Consider the following 19,926-nt stretch of genomic DNA (forward strand, 5'->3'; position numbering starts at 1 on the left):
CAAGCAGAGGGGCTGACAGGGCTGTGGAAGAAGGGGTGGGGTGTGGGGGGGAATTAATCACCGAGTCTCAGGCGTGAAATTAAATTCTGAGGGAAAGAGCCCTCTTTCATTACTCTGGAGCAGAAGGGAAGTGCGGTGGCGTGTGCTGTGACAGCCCAGGGGGACCGGGCACTGCCAGGGCCAGCATGGGGCTGGGGAGACAGATGGCTGGGCCTCAGAACTCTCCAGGGGTGCTGGGCCGGGCTGGGGGCATCAGGGTGCCTGGGGAGGCTGCTGGAACCTCCCCAGTCGGCTGAATAGTGTTGTCTGGAACGGACACCCCCAGACACAGCTTCCGCACTTGGCTCTGGACTCCATGAACTGGGGAACCCTGTTCCGGTCTCAGCCTCTCTGGCTACTGGTTTCCTCTGTTACAAATGCAGATGATAATGCCTAGTTCACAGAGGTAACACGCCAGAAAGCACCTAGATTCATGGGATGGTTATTGTTAGGGTGTGTTTTAGGGGACTCAGATTATTCTTACAACTGCCTCCTCTACTTTGGAAAATACAAAAAGAAAATGAAAGTTGCTTCCCCACCCCCAACATTTTGGAAACATAGTAGGAATAATAACCAGCAACATCGGAATAGAAATAACCACCATCATAAAGGCAGCAGCTACTCCCTCTCCGGTGCTTCCTGCGCCAGGCACTCCACTAAGCTTTCTGCGTCCAGGACCCTATCGCATTTCCACAGCAATGCAGTGGAGTGTATACTTGTCACTCCCATTCTACAGAGGCGGAAGCTGAGGTTGGGAGACATTATTTTGTGCCAGGTAGGTTGCATAACTTGAGCAGCTAAGATCGAAAGTGTGGCCTGATTTATGTCACTGTTTCCTTCCTCCTTCCCTCCTTCTTACTTTATCAAACACTTCCTGAGGACTAGAGAGACTTCAGCTATGGCCACGGCCCTCATCAAATAACCATCTGCACCTTTCTGCCCCTGCATCGTCCTCACCTGTTCTTCCTGCCTTTGGGCCTGGGGAGCGGGAGGAGTGGCCATCCCCGGGGGGTGTGCCAGGCTCAGATCCTCTCAGCCACCAAGTGCCTCCGCCAAGAAACAGCAGCTGCATCTCCTCATCCCTGGAGTCCAGCTGCTGTCCCAGGGCTTCTGGCTAGGGAGGGACCACTCCCTTTTCAGTCACCAGCCCCAGGAGCTCACGGGGCTCTGGCCATAAAGAGTGAAACATCTCAGCTGAAACTGGCAATCCCTGGAACCGACCACACCCTCGATCTGGGCGGGGATCTGAAATGCTGGAGAGGAGGGCCAGTGGGGCTGGAGGCTGACGTCTGACACGCACCCATACCCCAATTCCCCTTTGCATTGCCTTGCTCCACTATCAGTTGCATTTTTGCCAAGACAGGCAGCTTGCAGATGGCCTTGTCACATCACGTCAGACCCCATGTCATTCACTGGGGCCCTTCCCCTGGGCTCCCCTCTGTCCCCTTCCTTCAGCTCTCTGTTTTTCCCTTTAGATCCCTTTTCTCTGTGAGCTCTGTCTTTTTCTCTCTGTGCCTGTGCCTCTCCTCTATGTCTGTCTAGACTGCTTCCTCTCCTTATTTCAATTTATGTGGGCTTTATATCAGAGTCTATGGGTGCCATCTCTCATTCCTTGCCCACCTGGTGGGCATTAAAGAACAGAAGGAGAAGGGTTGGCATATTCTCGGCTTTAAAGAGTATCTCTTTTGGGAGACACCTGCCTATTCCCCCCCCAAAGTAGAGGTGAAATTAGTAGGATGAAGGGGCTACATATTTGCGAGGGGAAAAGAGCAGGCCTGCTGCAGGAGGTGGGGTTTCTGTGCCTTTCCCACAGTGTATGAGCAGCATGCAAATAGAATGCAAATGAGAGCAAAGCGCACCCTACAGACAAGCCCCTGCAATTTGGAATGGAACCACTAGGACAGATTTGGGAAGTGAGAGGCAGATTCCAAAGTCTAGCCACAAAGATGGAGCTGCACAGTGCAGCAGCATTCTCTTGCCCTCGGCATTGGTTGATTCATAAATATTTACTCAGCATCCATGTGAGTATAGGGCTAGGCACTGGAGACACTAGGAGGAATCAGATAGCCTGCTCCTGCCCTCCTGGCTCCTGTTCTCTTGGTCTTGCCCACAAATAGATTAGGCAAATGAGAGGGGATCTGGAAAGAGTCATCTGCTGGTTAGGGTAGTCCTCACCAAACCACACAATATCAGTGGCACTCAGCATCAGAGTGGTCACCACATGATTTGGCGGGTCCAGTCTGCAAACCCAGGAGTTCTGACTAGCATCAGCTCAGCCTCCTTCCTAATGCCACTCTGATCCCATCTCTTCAGGAGCAGAAATGTTCAAACGGCAGGTCACAAACCGTTAGGAAGTTTTAAATCCATTTGGTGTGAAGTTGTGACCAGCACGTAGACAAATTGAAATGGGATAGAATAGAATAGAAAAGGTGAGAGTGTCTCACAAGGCATGTGGTAGGTAATGCCAGCGTGCAGTGCGGGGGCAATAGCAAAAACGGTCTCTGTGGATTGCTGCTGAGAGAGTTTGAAAGGCACTCTTCCAGAATGCCTCCCTTGAAGAGCCCATGTGCCTGTCTTACTCTATGACTGAGACAGCGGCATGGTGTCCCCTTGGCCCTTCCATGGGAGCGGGGGCCGGCAGCTAGAGGACTCTGGGGTCAGAGTGTGAATTCTGGCTGTGCCTCCCACTGGTAAACAGTTGGGGCAGGTCGCTTGGCTTCCCTGAGATCTGGGTTTCTCAGCTGTAGAAATAAGAAGAGCAGCGAGCACCTCACAAGGTTCTTAGGGTGCCTAACAGATGACACATGAGTCAAGTTTCTGGCACTAGGAGGCAGATTCAATAAATATTAGCTCCCGTCCCTCCTTAAGAAGCTATAATATATCACTCCAGAATAAGAATCCTTTAATTTAGAAATATTTTTACTTACAAATTATGTTCTGCCTACTTTTTAGATGTTGTGAGGTAGGCTATAACAAAAGATAGAAATGCACTTATAAGTGGATAAAATAGGATATTAAAAAATACTTAGAGACATAAGGAAATTTAAAAAACCTCCCTAATTCAATCTAATCAAATCCAATCATTATTGTGTTTGAGTATCAGATTTGATCTCTGAGCTTCCTGGCAGCAAAGGCGTGCATATGTGTATGTGTGCATGAGAGAGAGAGAGAGAGAGAGAGAGAGAGAGAGAGAGGATTGATTTCATAACTCTCATTGTTTGATAAATAGTAACATAGTTCTTTAGGGGATTTAACCTTCCTCAGGCACAGACTCCTACAAATAATTTATTTTTGGAGTCCTCATATGAAGGCCACCCCCCAAAAAACTCAGACAAGGTTTGCCCCAGTGGTTCTTGTACCTGTCCTTTAATCATCTCTGAGACTCCCTGGTCCCGGTGCCGACATGCCCAGTGCCAGCATGGGCTGGGGACCGCCCCCCCCCCCAGCTCTCTCACCTACCTGTCACAGAGAGGCGAGCCCCATTGCTCTGCCGGGTCTCCCCACTATACTTGTGCTTGGTGATGCAGCGGTAGGTGGAGAGGGCGTCTTCCTTTTGCACGTCAGAGATGTATAGCCCGCCGTGGTAAGTAATAAAAAACCTGTTTTCTGGAGACACAATCAGAACACAGTTCATTACTCCCCTCTCTGGGCATACCACCAGAGGCAATCGGCCTGCAGCTGGCCTTCTTCAGGCTAGGACCATTGCCCAGGCAGGGGAAGTGATGGGGGCACAAGAGGGTGAAGCTGGTGCAGCCTCAAAAGCAGGGTAGTATCTCCAAAAGATGAGGGTTTTCTATATGCAAACAAGTAGAAATTACAGGAAGTGCTCCTTTAAGTATAAATGCTTCAGAGTTTTACAGAAAGACATTGGGCTTTAGAGTCAGACGAGATCTGGGGTCCAATTTGATTCTTCCTTTTAATAGTTGTGTGACTTTGAGAAAGTTGCTTAACCTCTCCGAGACTTACCTGTACAATGAGGTGCAAATAATACCTCATCTAGTGGATGTAAGAATTAAAAAAAAACAAAGTTTCTGGTACACAGTAAGTGCTCACTTAGTGAATAGTAATTCTCATTTGCCTTACCTCGTTCTAAGAGTTTATAAAGATCTTTCATAATCATTGCTTCTCTGTTCTTATAACTGTGTGAGGTGTCATCTCCATTTTCAGGTCATACAGCCAGTAAGTGGACTGGAACTCAGGCCTCTGGTTCCCAGTTCTCCCTCTGCACTGAACTAAGCACGAGCCTCAATCTTTTTCTTGCAATTTTAATAATTTATTCACGGAACAAACAACCACTGAGGCTAAGCTACATTAGGAACTGGGACGTGGAGAAACAGATAAACGATAATCACTCAACAACCAGTTCTCGAACTCCCATTCTGTACCCGGCAAAGGCACAGTCACGGCATTTGACTTCTCCTGCCCCTCCACCGGCTGTCCGGACGTGACAGCAGGTCCGAGAGACAGGCAGCAGTAGCACACCCATTTTGCTGACTTTGACACAAGACCCCACTCAGATATGGAGCGGATTTTCTTGTCCGGGATTCTAAGGCAAAACCTGAACTGAGTTCATCAGGGTTGATTTCAAAAGGGGAGCATGTGAACGTGAGAGTTGGGGTGGGGCTTGCATTTGGCTTGGGGCCTCCCTCAGCTCATGTCAGTGTCCTCGCACCTGAGACCCAGTCAGGCTGAGACTGAGAACCTCACTTTGGGTCCCTCTGTCTGCTCTCTGGGGGCTTAGCTTCTTCCCCAGGCAGCCTGGAAGACCTGAGGCTCCATTTCCACTGGAAAGGGGAGCTGGAATCAGAGATAATGATTTAAAGAAGGGGGGTGAGAGGGAAGGGCCTGCTGGCAGCGGTACCTCCCGCTTTACAGGGAGACACACTGGGTGGCTTCCTGCCCTTCCATCTGAGTATTTAGAGGCCAGGCTCCTCCCACCTGGGGGCTGGGTGGCCCCCTCAACCAATGACAGAAGCTCTGATACTGGCTCACCCTCTTATTAGGAATATTCTGTGGTGTTCCACCCCTCTGAGCACAAGTTCAAGATCTTGACATTTGGAGATGGGGCCCTCACCAAAGGACACTTTCCGACAAGATAGGCTATGGAACTGCAAGTTTGAAAAGCTGTGTTTGACCACATCTTTGGCAAAGGTTCACCAGCCTTCATTTGAATATCTCCCAGGCTGGGGAGCTTACTACCTCGCTTAGGAACCCATCCCAGAGTCGATAGCTCAGACTTTTACATAGATCTTCCTTGATCACAATAGGTCTCCTTGTAGCTCCCTCCATGAGTCATGGTTTTACTTACCGGAGCCCTACAGAACCAGCCTACACCTGCGTGGATGACACGCTCCCTCACAGTCTCCACTGCTAGGCCATTTCCTCTCTCTCCACCCTTTGACGCGTGGCTCTGTGGGGCCCACGCCTGGAACTTCATACAGAGCCCTGCTGTGTGCCACCTTGTTGGGATTCTCCATAAATAAAGACTTGGCTGTCTGGCAGCCTGCCAGTCTTCTGGGCCCCCGGGGTTAGTGGGCCCCACCCCCTCCAACACACAGACCACCCTGTGCAGACTGTGCAGCGCTGAGGGTCAGAGATGAGAAGGAAGTGAGAGGAAGCCAAGCTGTGCCGCCAGCAGCTGGAGAGGACCCTGAGGAAGCAGAGAAAGCCTGGCTCCCCCATTAGACTCTGAATGTGCCGTTATTGTCTCCATGTTGTGACATCCCCAAGTCAAATGCGGAAGCTCTCCTGTCATTTATTATGTAACTGGGACTGGAACACAGACCTACTAGAGGGGGTTAGTGCCAATCAGAAGGACCAGCGTCAGGGGTGGTGGTGGTGGAAAGACCCCAAGTCAACCCCATCAGCCCACAGGTGCTCCAGGCTGAACAGCTAGGACTCCATGGTCCCTGCACTCCAGGACCACAGCGTGATCGGCCCCACCGGAATTTTAAGCTAGGAAGGGGTGCTGTGGTGATGGTGGTGGGGAGCTGAGGTTTCTATAGTAACAAGCAGCTGCAGCATCTGATGTTTCACATCCTTCATTGTCCTCATTTCCCCCTCCCTTCCCCCCTTCTTGTGCATATTTAATTGCAGTAACGTTTCTAGACAGTGTATCGCTCCTCCTGAAACAAAGGCAGGCCACAGCCAGGGGGGTGCAGTCAGCGAGGGGGAGAGAAATCAGGGGTGCTATGCTAATCCCCTCTGGGGGGGGACCTGTGCAACATCAGTTCTGCATGTCTGATGAGCATCAGACGATGGGCCCTGCTGGGGAAGGAGGGAGCCGGAGGCCCTCGGAGTGAGCGGCATGCAGTGCTGAGAGAGGAGGACTCACAGCCAGCTGGGGAGGGTTTGAACGCCCAGGGCTCCAGGACAGCGCTGGCCTCCAAGGCGGTGTCTGCAGGCCTCCTTGGCAGTCTGCCAGCAACGCTCCTCACCCAAATGGGACCAGCCATCCCTGGGATGGTTAGAGGAGCTGCTATTCCACATCTGGGCTCCTTCTCCTTGGGGCAAGCTGGGTCCAGCTGCAGGGAGGACAGAGTGGCAATCAGGACCTCTGTGTCTAGCCCCCCATCCTGAGGCCAATCAAAAATGTGTATCTGGGACCATTTTTGATGGACACCATAATTGGGGGGTTCTAATGGCATTGGGTGGTCAGGGACTACAGGTGCTAGATGGCAATAATGTCCCATGGGTATAATCAGAGGGCCCCCTCCTCTTAGGCTCTAGGCTAGGACATAGAACTGTATTTAAATGTGGACTCTGCCATGGGTGCCGCCTGACTGTCACCCTTCAAAGGCTGCGGTTTCATCTGTGAACACACCTATGACCAGAGAAGTACTGTGTGTGCTTAATACATTTTTCCTCCTTTTATAATAATTATTACTAGGAACACTCCAGCTTGTTTCTGCATCCCTCTTCCTGGTGATCAAGAGCAGGCCCATCCTTTTAAAAGCTAAATATTCATTGAGCACTGATTATACATTAGGCCAAAGGCTTTACAAACATTACATCATTTAATCCCTACAACCCTTTGAAATGAATAGTATATTACTCACCAAAGCACAGAGAGGTTGAATACCCGCCCACAGTCACACAGCTAATAAATGGCAGAGCCAGACCATTAGTCTTCTTCCTGTGTTCTTCCAAGGCTCCGACTCTCCTAGAATAACAGCACCTCTCACAGGGACATATGGTCAGCCAGCTTCTGCTTGGTTGCTTCTGTTCAGTGGGGATCCTCATTACCTCGTGAACTACTACTCATTTATTCAATTCACTTTGACTCAATTTATCAAGTTTTTATGGAGCACCCTACGTCCTGGAGTGGGCTCCATGGAGAAGTCTTACCCTGTGCAACTCTGCATTAAGAAGACAACATCCGCCCACCAGGAAGGGTGTGGTTGTCCGTGCCAGGGCTGATGAAGGATGGGGAGGGGGCTCAATGGAAGCCACTAGTGAGAGGAGAAAGATGAAGAGGGCCAAGCCACCAGGTGTGCAGGGCAAGGCCAGGATGATCCTAGAAGACTGGGATGGAGTTCTGGCTCTGCCACAAAGGATGGGGTAGGTACTGGCTTAAATAGCATTTCCCCAAACGAATGTCCACCCAGAGCCTGTGAACGTGACTGTAATGAAATGAGATCTTTGCAAATGTAATCAAGCTAAGAGCAGCTTTTACTGGATCAGGGTTGGCCCTAAATGCAATTTGACTATGTCCTTATAAGAAGAAAGAAATTTCAGCACAGATGCATGCACACATATGTGCATGCGTGTGCACACGCACACACACATGGACATGTGAAGATGGGCAGTGATGCACCCACAAGCAGAGAAATGCCAAGGACTGCCAGCAAGCCCAGAAGATACACGGAGTAAGCAGGGTCCTCCTCTAACGCCTGCAGAGGGAGTGCACCCTGCCCACACCTTGAGTCTGGACTTCTGGCCTCTGGAACTGTGACACACTGCACCTCTATTGGTTGCTTTAAGCTGCCAGTTTGTGGTATTTGTCAATGCAGCCCCAGGAAGCCAACACAAGGTGACCATAAGGAAGTCCAGGCATCTCTCAGGCCCTGAACTGACCCATTCTTAAAAAGAGGGGGGGAGTTTGATTAGCTGTGTGTTTTTAACCTGTGCTTATACATTAGAATCACTTAAGGAGCTTTTAAAATTAAACTCAGCATCTCTAGGGGTGTGGTCTGGGAATCACTATTTTTGAAAGTCTTTTTTGGGTGATGCAATGGATAAGGCCTTACATGCAATAAACATGTAAGGCCTCTTCACACTGACAGTTGATGTCTCTATAATGGCACCAAACTTTTCTGAGTCCCTTTGTGCCCTTGGGAAAAGGGGAATAATCAGCAGGACGGAGTTGTTGGGAGGACTAGGTGAAGTGTGGCATGTGGAAGCCCCCAGCATGTGGGTGGTGCTCATTAAATGTCTGCATAGGTTGCTCCATTTCAGGGAGGTGGGGGCCAGGGTGGCGGGGGTTCTCAGCGCCTCCTGGTGGTCAGACTTCCAGCTCTCCGCTTCCTCCTCCAGAGCATGGACACAGAGGAGGCCTTTCTTGGCAAGCTGGCAGCCCTGCACACAGGTGCTCAGGGAGACCACAGCATCTTTCCTGCTTTTTTTCTTTTCTAAAAGGTGGAAGAGATGGGCCTTGGAGACCTCCTAGAACTGCAGGAGCCATGGAAAGATGTAGAACTGACAGAAACCTGGGGGCTCCTGGCGAGTCCTGAAGGCTGGGAAGAGAGATGCTGTCCTCTGGGGGGTGGGCTCCCTCTCTGCTGTCAGGGAGGCGAGGGTAAGCTTGGTGGGCAAAGGGCCAGGCAGAGGAGGGGAGCTGAGTGTGAGTGGGAGGCTGTGCACTAGACAGACCCCACTCCAGCCTCGAGCAAGGGAGGGAAGTCACCGCATGAAGCAGGGCGGGCAGCTTCCCACCTGGCCTCCGTGGTTCTGCCCCAGGTCCTCCTCCACCTGCTCCCAACACACAGGCAGAATGACGCTTTACAACCGAAGTCACATCACACAGCCCCTTGGCTCGGACCCTCCAGTGCTTTCCCGCTCCACTCAGTGTGGAAACAGTGGCAGTAACCGAACAGGCACTTCATAAATATTTCTGGAATGGGTGAACAAATAAAATTTCCCCAAACGCTGAGGCAGTTTGATCTTCATTTTGCTCATGAGGAAACTCATGAGAAAAGTCAGATCCCAGCTCTAAATTTACCTCCTTCAGGAAGCCTTCCAGATTAACCCACTCCCATTTCTGAATGTTTCAACATCTGGCCTAACTCTTACCACTGCTTATCATTTATTTCTACTATATCCGATTAGGTTTTTAAAAAACAGTTATTTTTGAGCACTCCAAAGTCAAGATTAAAACAGTATGGAGGTTCCTTGAAAAATTAAAAATAGAATTACAATGTGATCCAGCAATTCCACTTCTGGGAATATACTCAAAGGAAGGGAAGGCAGGACCTTGAAAAAGGTATTTGCATACCCATCACAGCAGCATTATTCACGGCAGTCAAGAGATGGAAGAACTCAGTGTCCGCTGATCGATGGATAAAAAAATGTGGTCTATACAAAGCATGGACTATTACTTAGCCTTGAAAGGAAGAAAATTCTGACACAAAACCTTAAGGACATGATCCTAAGGGAAATAAGTCAGTCACAAAAAGACAAATATCGTATGATTGCACTTACGTGAGGTACTGAGAACGGTCAAAGTCATAGAGACAGAAAGTGGAATGCTGTCCGCCAGGGTCTGGGGCAGGGGAAATGGGGAGTTGTTGTTTAATGAGTACAAAGTTTTAGCTTTGCAAGATGAAACTGAACTTAAAACTGAGCTGAAACGTTCCTGAACTTAAAACCTAACACTTAAAAATGTTTAAGGTGATAAAATTTATGTTATGTATATTTTACCACAATTAAAATGAAAAAAATTAAAAAGTCAAAATTTATAAAGAATTGAAATGAGTGTCTTTGTGATGTAGTGTTTCCTGTCACCAGGATTATTTAAGTAGAGGCTGCAGAAAAACTTGACGTAGAGGACTCATCTATAAGGTCCCCCCCCCCGCCCCCAGCAATTTATAAATTCCTAGCTTAAAACATGTCAGCGTGGCCAGACCCTTAGAGATCATGTACTGCTGTGAAAACCAGGTGCATGTGCTCATTTCCATGCCAGGACCTTTGCTCGTGACCATTTTCTCTGGGTCTGAAAGGCTCTTTCCTTGACTCCCTCCTGGCCTCATTCAGGTCTATGCTCAAATGCCAGCTTCTCATCTGACTCTTCTATCAAAATTAGGCTGTGCCCCTTATTCCTGCCCAATTCCTTACCCTGACTTTTTGTTTTCAGACCACATGATGTTTCTCCCTGAGAGCGAGGGGTTATATTAGTATCTCAGCTTCAGAACGTGGCTGGCACATAGTAGGTGCTCAGTGAGCATGAGTTGAATGAATGATTCCTGGCTACAGAGGAGGCACCTCCAATGGAGTAAGATAGCTGAACCTCCAGCCTGGGGCCCTGTCCCGTGGTCCCTGTCCCGTGGTCCCCTTTACCCTGGGGGAGGTCTCTTTTCTACCACCACTGTCACACTGCAATGGTTTGGGCCACTGTTCCCTCCTTTAGGCCACTTTGATCCTTGTCTTGGTTCCCTGGCTCAGTGAGTCCAGGCTGAGACACTAAAAGCAAGACTGGGGTTTGGAGCTAACAAAAGGGAAGTGAATGAACACAGATGACGACACGAGCAGGGCGATTTGGAGTCTAAACTATGGCTGACTCATCCTCAGAGGGAGTCCTCTGCAGGAAGTGAACTCACATTTCCTAAGAGCTCCCCAAAATGTGGCTACCAGGGCAGCTGGGCCCAGGGAGAAGGAGAGGGTGCCTGAGGATGGTCTTCTAATGTCCTTCCCTGAACCTGCCTCTTACTTAGGGATTAGAGCAGAATGCTACCCTTGTTTGGGGGAGAGACCACTAACAACAGAAGTCACCGATTCCAGGATGAAGTCACATTGGAATCCCAGGGGCCGGCGTCCGGACCAGCACTGTGCCGTACAGTGGAGGAGGCAGGGTGGCACTCTGCCCTGTTGCGGACAAAGAAGTCCTAACCCTGAGCTGCCTTGGGTGGTTACATCCCGCCTGCCTTCAGGTAAATTAACTCCTTAGGTGTTAGAGGCTCTGTAGCTGGGGCCTCTGGGGAGGAACTGTTTCAGGGACCTGAAGCTGTGTCCCTACTCTCTCCGGCCCGTTTGGGCCCCCTTCATAGGCAGAGCCTGTCTTGGGTTGAGAGAGAGAGAAAGCCGAGCTTGACTGGTGAAGTGTCCTAAATCACTTCATAAGCTCATTAGGAAAGATGCCCAGGTCCAGGAACCAGTGAGTGCCATGTGCCAGGCATTGTGCTGGGCACTTCTACACTTTCCCTCTCTCTAGTGCCATCGCCAGCCCAGAAAGCACAGGCTGCTTCTTTGGCTTTCCAGATTGGAAACTGGCCCAGGTGGAGACTTGTCCCAGTCATACCTGAGTCTACTGAATATAAATCTAGAGCAGTTTTCCCCCAACCCAGGACAGTGCATGCTGTATTTTGGGAGAAGCTTTTGCCAGTGAGTTCTCTTGAGGCCGACCTTCCCACCCCTTTTGGACAAGTGACCAGGCCCCTGGCCTTCTGCCACTTCTAAACGAGGCTCCCCTCTCCCTAGCCAGGCCAGCGTGGTGGGTGAGCAGAGCAGTGTGGGGGGAGACGAGACAGCGTCAGAGGCATTGTAGTCATGACACAAGGGATAGATGAAGGATGCTCCTTGGGAGGCTAGTGTGCAGTGAAGTAAGAGGTGGGGGGTATTAGGCAGTCCTCTGTTTTGGGAAGACTCAGACTTAGGGAGCAAAGAAATCCTGCCGTGACCAGGTGCTGCATGCCAGCGGGAAGGTGTGACCACAGGCAGGACAGCTCTGGCTCTGCATCTGAGTTCACGTGTGGGCATGTCTACTTTTGGGTACGCTTGCAAGGGCTCAGGGGACATCACAGTGGACACAGAAGTGGCTGGCAGCTTGGGGAGGTGTATGCTCCAATGGGTGGTATATGGAACGCCGTTTCTGGAGTCAGTGATGGGAGATTCAAGACCTGCTTCAAGAAGATCCCATAACTTTTCTGCACTTCCTTTCTGTCATCCCCAAGTTGTGGGTACTAACTCCTGACTCCCTCAGTCCCTGGGCTTCTGCAGTGTGACAGTGTCTGTGAAAGAGTGTCACGACATTGCTGCATTGTGCAGGTGTAAAGAGGGCTATTGCCATAACATGAAGTGTGTGAGAGCACAGGATATTATGTGTCCACGTGACGTGCACAGAGCATAGGTCTGTGTTGAACGAACAAACCCTGGCAGCAGAGATGTTTCTTGGAAGATGCTTCTGGGCTCCTGGAGGCAGATGCCTTCCTGAAGCAGGAAAACCAGAAGCAGAGGGAAAGGTTTCCTTCTCTGCCCACCCTCCCCACCCCATCAGAATGGCACCAGCGGGCAACAGGTGGTACAGGGCAGGGAGGAATGGATGGAGCTTTGCCCCACGACCAGGCTTTGGCCAGGGTCAGAAAAATCATTCAGTCTTTCTACAAGAGAAGAGATACTTAGCCTGTCACAGTTCAAGTCTATTTTCCTGGGCAGCCTCAGGATGCCAGCCTCCAAGCGCCTTGACTGGTCCCCAGGGAGCTCCCAATTCCAAAGGAGAAATTGCAATCAATACAGGTTACCACTAACTGCTCTATCCAATATAGATTTACAAAAACAATGTGGTCAAACTGCTGCTCAGAGCCTGTGGACGAGACTAATGAGCAATCTGCCCCCAGCAGCAGTCTGCCCTCTCCTCCCAGGCTCTCTGTGCCCGTGGGGCAGGGTGGGGGTGTGATCGATACCTCCTGGCTGGGAGGAATTAGCCCTGTCTGGGGTCCCAGCACCAGGGCAGCCTGCAGGGAGCCATTTAGGGCTGACTCCACAGAGCACCTTCCTCCTCTCACTCCTTCCTGCTATTCCAGCCGGCAGTGACAGCACTGGGATACCTGGCAGCCTGGGTTTAAAAGCCCGAGGGGAGCCAAAGCCATCTCCTCTCCCCTGGACTCTGGGCTCCAGGACTGTAAGCTGTCCACCCAAGACCCGGAGGACAGATTCGTGGTGCGGAGGAAGGTACACGGCATGTGAGATGGAAAACTGGATCCAAGTCCCAGCTCCGGTGCTGGCTGGCTCTAAGTCCTAGGACCTCCCTGCTAAGGACTGAATTGTGTCCCCAGAAAAATCCATATTAAAGCCTTAACCCCCAGTGTGACTCCATTGGGAGATAGGCCTTTAAAGAGCTAATTAAGATGAACTGAGCTTGACTGGTATGGCACTGTGAATAGAGCATCAACCTGGGACCCAGGTTAGAAACCCCAAGGCCACTGGCTTGAGGTTAGGCTCATCCACCTTCAGAGAAGGCTTGCCAGCTTGAGTGTGGGGCCGCCAGTTTGAGGGTGGGATCATCGACGTGATCTCATGGTCGCTGGATTGAGCCCAATGTTGCTGGCTTGAGCAGGGGGTCACTGGCTTGGTTTGAGTCCCCCCTTCCCCTTGTTCAGGCATATATGAGAAGCAACCAATGAACAACGTAAAGGCCATAACTACACATTGATGCTTCTCATCTCTCTCCCTTCCCTACCCCCTCTCTCTCCTTTGCTAAAACAAAAAATAAACAAACAAACAAAAAATAAAGACAACAAAAAAATCAGATTAAATGAGGTTATAAGGGTGGAAGCTTAACTGAATAGGACCTGTGTTCTTATAAGAAGAGGAGAGACACCAAGGATGCGTGGGCCTAGAGGGAAGACCATGTGAGGACACAGTGGGGGGTGGCCTTCTGCAAGGCAAGGAGCGAGGGCTCGGGAACAACCACGCCTGCCAGCACTTTGGTCTTGGACTTTCAGCCTCCAGAATCATGAAAAATAAGTTTCTATTGTTTAAGACACAGTCTGGTGTTTTGTTATGGAAGCCCTAGAAAACGAATACATTCCTCACTTGGACATGCTTTTCCCTGAGAACCCTTCACATGCTAAGATTCTGTAGGTGGGCCCTGCTCTATGAAGACACTGGGGTGAGGACTTTAAGGTAGGAATGGGGAGGAGGACAGAGGCAAGCTGGTCCTGAAGGTTACCAAGTATACCACACAGGTTGCATTCATAGTGAGAGATGGGGAGCAATTGAACTGACACCCTGTAGCGGGCACCAAGTGCCAAGAGAAGAGGAAGGCATTGCTCCAGGACGAGGTGGGCAGGAAACCAACCCTGAGAATGGGCCTTTGATCCCCAGGAGGGCCTCGTCTGCTACCAAACACTCAAATTGAATCTACCACTATGTGTGATACTCAGGGACACTGAGGCACAGAGGGTCACATAGCTAGTCTGGATCAGAGTACAAATGTCAAGAGAGGTCTTCTGTCTCTGAGCCCACTGCTCCTTCCCTATGGAGTTGAAGTCAGGCAGAACAGGCAGATCTGGGTTATGATGAGGCTGGATGGATGGTAGTGGGGCCACTGCTACGGAAGCCTGTTGGGGGCCCATAGAACCAGAGACTTTGCCCGTCCTGGCTAGCTGGACAATGTGGAAGCTGGGTTCGACAGGGAACAGAGCTGGAGGAAGGCTCCATAGAGTAATAACATCTGTACGGCAGGTGACAAGTACCTGCCTGCATTCTGGCACAGGCTTCTCCCAAGAGCTTGGGAAGACACCACGATCTCATGTTCATCTTCAAAGTATGATGCCAAGCTGGGTTGGATGGGGCTTGGTGTCTCGGGCTCCTGATGGGCACAGTGTACCATGTGCATTTCCAGGAGGACTTAGGGGAACAGCCACCTCTATAAGTGAGAGGGCAAAGGGTTAAGGAAGAAGACATGGAACTCTGAAGTGATGCCTATTTCTGTCTTTTAAGAGTGATTCATCAGGCCCCCATCTCTATCTCTGCATTTTGGGCTCTACGGGATATGGAGTTATTGGAGGGTTGGGGTCTGAGGTCCCAGGAAGACCCCGGGTGTTGGGAACTGGCAGACCAGAAGCCCAGCTCCAGAGTCAGAAGGGATTCGGTTCACTGTGTTCTCTTTTCTAGGCACATGATGCTGTGCCCGCCACTGCACCTCTTTGCATCACTGCTCAGTGAGGTCATGAGTTCATGAACATACCCCACACAGTGCCTGGCGTGTAGTAGGCAGCCAGTAAGTAGCTGCTAAATGACTGAACGAATTAGTGAATGAATGAATGGATAACTCTGGTCATGGTGGGGGGCTCAGAACTTGACCTGGGCCTCAGCCTCCAAGGGCAGGGTTCTGCTGACCCTGACCATCACCTCCCAACTGCCCAGAACTGGCCGCCCAAGTAGGCGGGAGGCTGTGGCTATTTGTGGAGGAGCCAGGCTGGGTGCCCTGGGGGCTGGCAGACTGACTGCTTTGGGCAGCTGAGCTCCGGGAGGGGTCAGCCCAGGGAGCTGGGGGACAGCAGGGATGTGAGAATGAAACGTCTCCATCTTGAGGAGCAGAAACATCAGGAGAGTCTTGGTGCAGGGGGTACAGAGAAACAGGGGATAGTTTCCCTGCTCTCCCTGAGTCCTTTTCTCTAAATACATCTCTGTGTTCCTCCACCACGGGATTAGCACACATCTCTCATTCTCCTATTGCAACAAGATTTTATTTCTAATTATGCTGTAATAAAACTGGAGCGCTCCCAGGCTTCCTTTCAAATGACTTGTACACACACTGCCTATCGGATCCTCCTCAGCCCCATTGTAATAGCATTTCCCTGACATTCATTAGACATGCATGAGAGGGGCGCTTTAAGAATAGAATTGCATTTAAATGGATTTGCTGAGAGAGGAAGATGAAAAAAAGAGAGGTGAGGGGGAGAGGGAGACCGGAGAGGGAGAGGGGTTTGTTGAACAAACTATGAAAACAAGATGCTGTAATAATGGTACTGAAATAAGCCTCTTTCTTCCCAGTCTGCCGCTGCTGCGCATGGCGGAGCCCAGCCAGGAGTGGCAGCCTCCACCCCTCCCCTGGGTCCCCCTCACTGTTTATGTTCCCCGCTGGGGGGCTTCAGAGCTCTCCGCTCCTCTGTCAGATGCTCATGGTGCAATAGAAATAACTATTATTACAATTTAGGAGAGCTGCCTTGCTTTTACAGAACTCCAATAACCCCGCAGGGGGCAAGACTCTGTTTCCTGGGGCCTAGGGGAGGTAGATGGAGCCTGCCGCCCAGCATGCATCTCTAAGGCCTGGACCCCACCCTTCTGCTCCTCCCCTCGAATGATCCCCATCCTCCACAACCCCCTTTAAGGGGCAGCAGATCCCTCTGACTCCAGAGCTTAGCTTGCTTCCTGCTAAGCTCCCTGCCCCCAACCCTGCCCCGTCCTCCTCAGTGAGCACGCTCTCCCCGGGGCCCGCTGTGTGAACCACACAGGGCCTATGTATCAATGGCCTACTGTGTGTTTGTGTCTACACTTATTAAAGCCATATCCTTGTAAAATGAACATTAGATCGCACTGAAAACCATCCGTGGCTTCTCAATTTTCTTAGGATAAAAACCAAGACCCGTAATCAGGCAGTCACAGCCCACCATCCTCCCCTGGGCCCAACCAGCTCCTCGCTGGCCGCTGGCTAAGCTCCAACATGCCGGCCTTCATCCAGAGTAGGAGCTCCTCCTCCTCCCAGAGCCTTCTTTCCAGCTGCTCCAGACACTCATGGCCCCTCCTTCTCAGAGCTCACCCTGAACCACCACTTGGAGCTCAGCTTACACTTCTTTCCTTAAGAAGACGCCCCTCCCCCCATAACGAGTGTTTCTGTTTCTTGCTCTCTTTCTGCGCGCACTTGTCACAGCCATGCTGAGGTGTGTACTGAGTCACCGAAGGCCTGGCACCAACACTAGACTGCAAGCCCCGGTGTGGGCCCGGGCATAGGCCCATCCCCGCTCTGTTCTACAGGCTCATTACAGGGGGACGGGCGCCGGACACTGTGCCAGGGACGCTTTCCGACACGATTTCCTGTTTAATCCTCTCTGCAGCCTTATTGGGGTGCAAGTCTTGTTTTGCCCCCTCTAACAGGTAGGGACGCTGAGAATTGGAGAGCTCAAAGCAATCTTCCCTGGACCACAAAGCTGGAGCCAGCTCAGTCGAAAGCCAGGCTCTGCTACGCTACTTGCCGTACTGTACTGTCGCGGGCACTCCTGCGGGGTTCCCCCCTGTACCCCACAAGGCCCTTCGATACTCCTGCTCCTGGAAGGTGGCCTGAGAGTCCATCCAACCAGCCTCTCCTTTTCCAGATAGTCCCTGGCTCCGCCCGAGGGACCGGCAGGGGCTCAGCTTTCACATTTGGGTTGTTCCTCCCTGCTCCCTGAGACTCCCTCTTGTACTCCCAAAATAGAAGGCAAGTTCCTTAGAGACACCTGTCACACTTCTGAAACCCTATAGCCCCCGGGCCAGGGCTGGCAATACACTCTGAATGGAGCTGCAGATCCCAGGGGGTTAATCCTGGAGGCTAATCCTGGGCAGCAAACCCTCCGAGCCTCGGCTTCCTGGTCTCTGAAGTGGGGACCGTGGCACCTAGTGAGCTGCTGCGGAAGATGTGCCACCAGGTGCTCCTTTCTTTCTTTTGTCCTGTTCCTCCCTTTGTCTCTCTGTTTGGAGACACTGGGGTGGTTACGGACAGGGAATGAGGAGGCTGGTCTTGCAGTATCCCAGAAGGGGGTGCGGCTAAAAGGGACGAGGCACTGTGACCTCTAGAAGACATTCCTCCAAGAGCACTGGGGTGGCAGTTGGAGACCTTCCCTCTGTTCTTCGTTTGCCCCCTAATTTGTCACCTTTCCACCCTGTCTTATTCAGAGGCCCCCAGTGTCCACATGTTTCCAGGCTAAGTGGTCACAGCGCCTAAAGGCCAAAAGCAGCTGGCAGGCCCAGCGACCTCTGCCGTCCTGTCCCGGCCACCTCAGGCCTGTGGCAATGGCTGAAAGCACAGGGAATGTTGGCAAATGAGACCGTGACCTCCATGAGGGCGGGAGCTGCCTGCCTGTCCATTGTTCTGGACTTAGTTTTGGGCACAATTTCTGCACGTGGTGGTTCTCAGTAAGCACTCATTGAACGCATGAATGAGAAAGTGTATGAACGAAGGAGTGTATAAATCTCTCAGACTCTTTTTACCTCATGGATGAGCACATGGGCTCTGAAGTCAGTTTGGCTGCATTGGTGAGATCTTGCACAGCTTATTGGACCTTTTTGACTCAGTTTCCTCATCTATAAAATTGTGCTATAAATATAACAATCACACAGATTTGGAGTCGTCATAACCGAACAGCCTGGCCTGGTGCCTGCACAGTGACTGCTCAGTACACAATAGCTCTTATTGTTATTACCCTGGGGAAGGGTAGCCTGCTTCTGGTCTACTTCAGCCCAGCGAGGAGCTGGGAGTGGCCACTCGTGCTGCTGGTTCTAGATTGCTCTGAGGTCCATTTCCCTCTTAGGACCTTTAAAATCCCTCTGCTGCTGCTGCTGCTGCTCGGAAAGCAGAGGCAGCCCTGTTTTGAACACCTGTCTTTTTTATTTACAGGCTCATCGGTGGGACAGGACGGCATGTCAGCCATGCCAGCAGAGGAGCTTATCAGGAAAAGTAGAAATATTCACCATCCCATCAACAATTCTGTCTCCTCAGCTCTTGAAGGGCGTCCATCTCATTGTGATCAGCTCTGCCCTGATCACACCGGCCCATCCCCTGTCCTCCCAACACTGCAATCTCAGGAGCCTTCCATCCCTCCTCCTGCCCTGCCGTGCTCATCTCTGCATCCCCGGCTGAACCCCTTACCCTACTTTCATCATAGACTTGCTCTTATTGTTGACTTAAAAAAATACGTTGGTGACTTGTCTTCCTTGGTGGCAATATTATTCCCATCTTACAGATAAGGAAACTGGCTCATGGAGATCCAGAGACTTGCCACAGGTCACAGAGCTAGACAGCAACATAACTGGGATTGGAACACAGACAGTCTTACTGCACAAGGCCATGAGAACAGAGGCCTCACATTCCCCCAAGGGAGTCCACAGGCCTGGCCCAAGGTCTGTTTATGGACATTAGCCGTTAACAATGACCATCTTTCAGGGCGATACTAACATGAAATGAGAAATGTAAGGGCTTCACCCTTGGTGAAGCACACGCTGAGGAATTAATTGCTGATTTATGCTCTACTCTCTGATTATTTGTGTTCTGAGGGTGACAATGGTATGTCTGGAGCCATGTCCTCTCAACATAGTGCTGGCCCCGCTAGCTCCCTGGGCAGGGGCTGCCTCCCCACCCTGCCCAGAGTGGCGTCAGCTCCTGGGCTCCCAGAGCACTTGGAATCCTGAGCTCATCCAGCAGACACATGCAATTCCCCACCCTCCCTCTCTGACACTTCCCGCACGACCAATCTCAGAGCTCTTCTCAAATGAACCTAGAGTTAGCTCCGGTCTCCCCTCTGACCCCAGGAGTGCCCTACCTATGCCCTGGCGAGGTTAACTCCTTCAGGCTCTGGCCTCCTGTGTCTTCGCTTCTCCCTGGAAAGGCCCTGATGGCCCAGAGTGCAGGCTGCTCCCCAGTATGGCCCTCCTACCCCTGGGCAGGGACTCTTCTGGACTTAGTCTCTTTCTCAGGGTGTCTCTCTGCTCTGCCCTCAGCCGTGGTTTAGGGCACTGGACAGGCAATGCCTTTTTGTTTCTTCTGTCTCTTTTTGGGACTCATTTTAAATGCTGAGCTTTCTTTTAAATAATGTTTTGGGTTGAAGGGGCCATAAAGTTTCTTCTGCATAAACCTTGAAAAATGTGTAAAGAGAAAGAAATTTGGTCAGAGGGAATTGGTACAAGAAAAGAATTTGG

General features: G+C 51.1%; 1 protein-coding gene across 2 annotated transcripts in view; it reads right to left on the bottom strand.

Annotated features, from left to right (window-relative positions):
- DSCAML1 (DS cell adhesion molecule like 1) overlaps positions 1–19,926 on the bottom strand; it is a 400,280-nt gene that overhangs the window by 123,756 nt on the left and 256,598 nt on the right. For both annotated transcript variants that reach the window (XM_066245669.1, XM_066245662.1), the window contains exon 4: positions 3,499–3,645. In XM_066245669.1, coding sequence (XP_066101766.1) covers positions 3,499–3,645 — 147 coding nt within the window. The remainder of the gene's footprint in view (positions 1–3,498; positions 3,646–19,926) is intronic.

This window comes from Saccopteryx bilineata, chromosome 1 (assembly GCF_036850765.1).
Source record: "Saccopteryx bilineata isolate mSacBil1 chromosome 1, mSacBil1_pri_phased_curated, whole genome shotgun sequence".
Lineage (NCBI taxonomy): Eukaryota > Metazoa > Chordata > Mammalia > Chiroptera > Emballonuridae > Saccopteryx > Saccopteryx bilineata.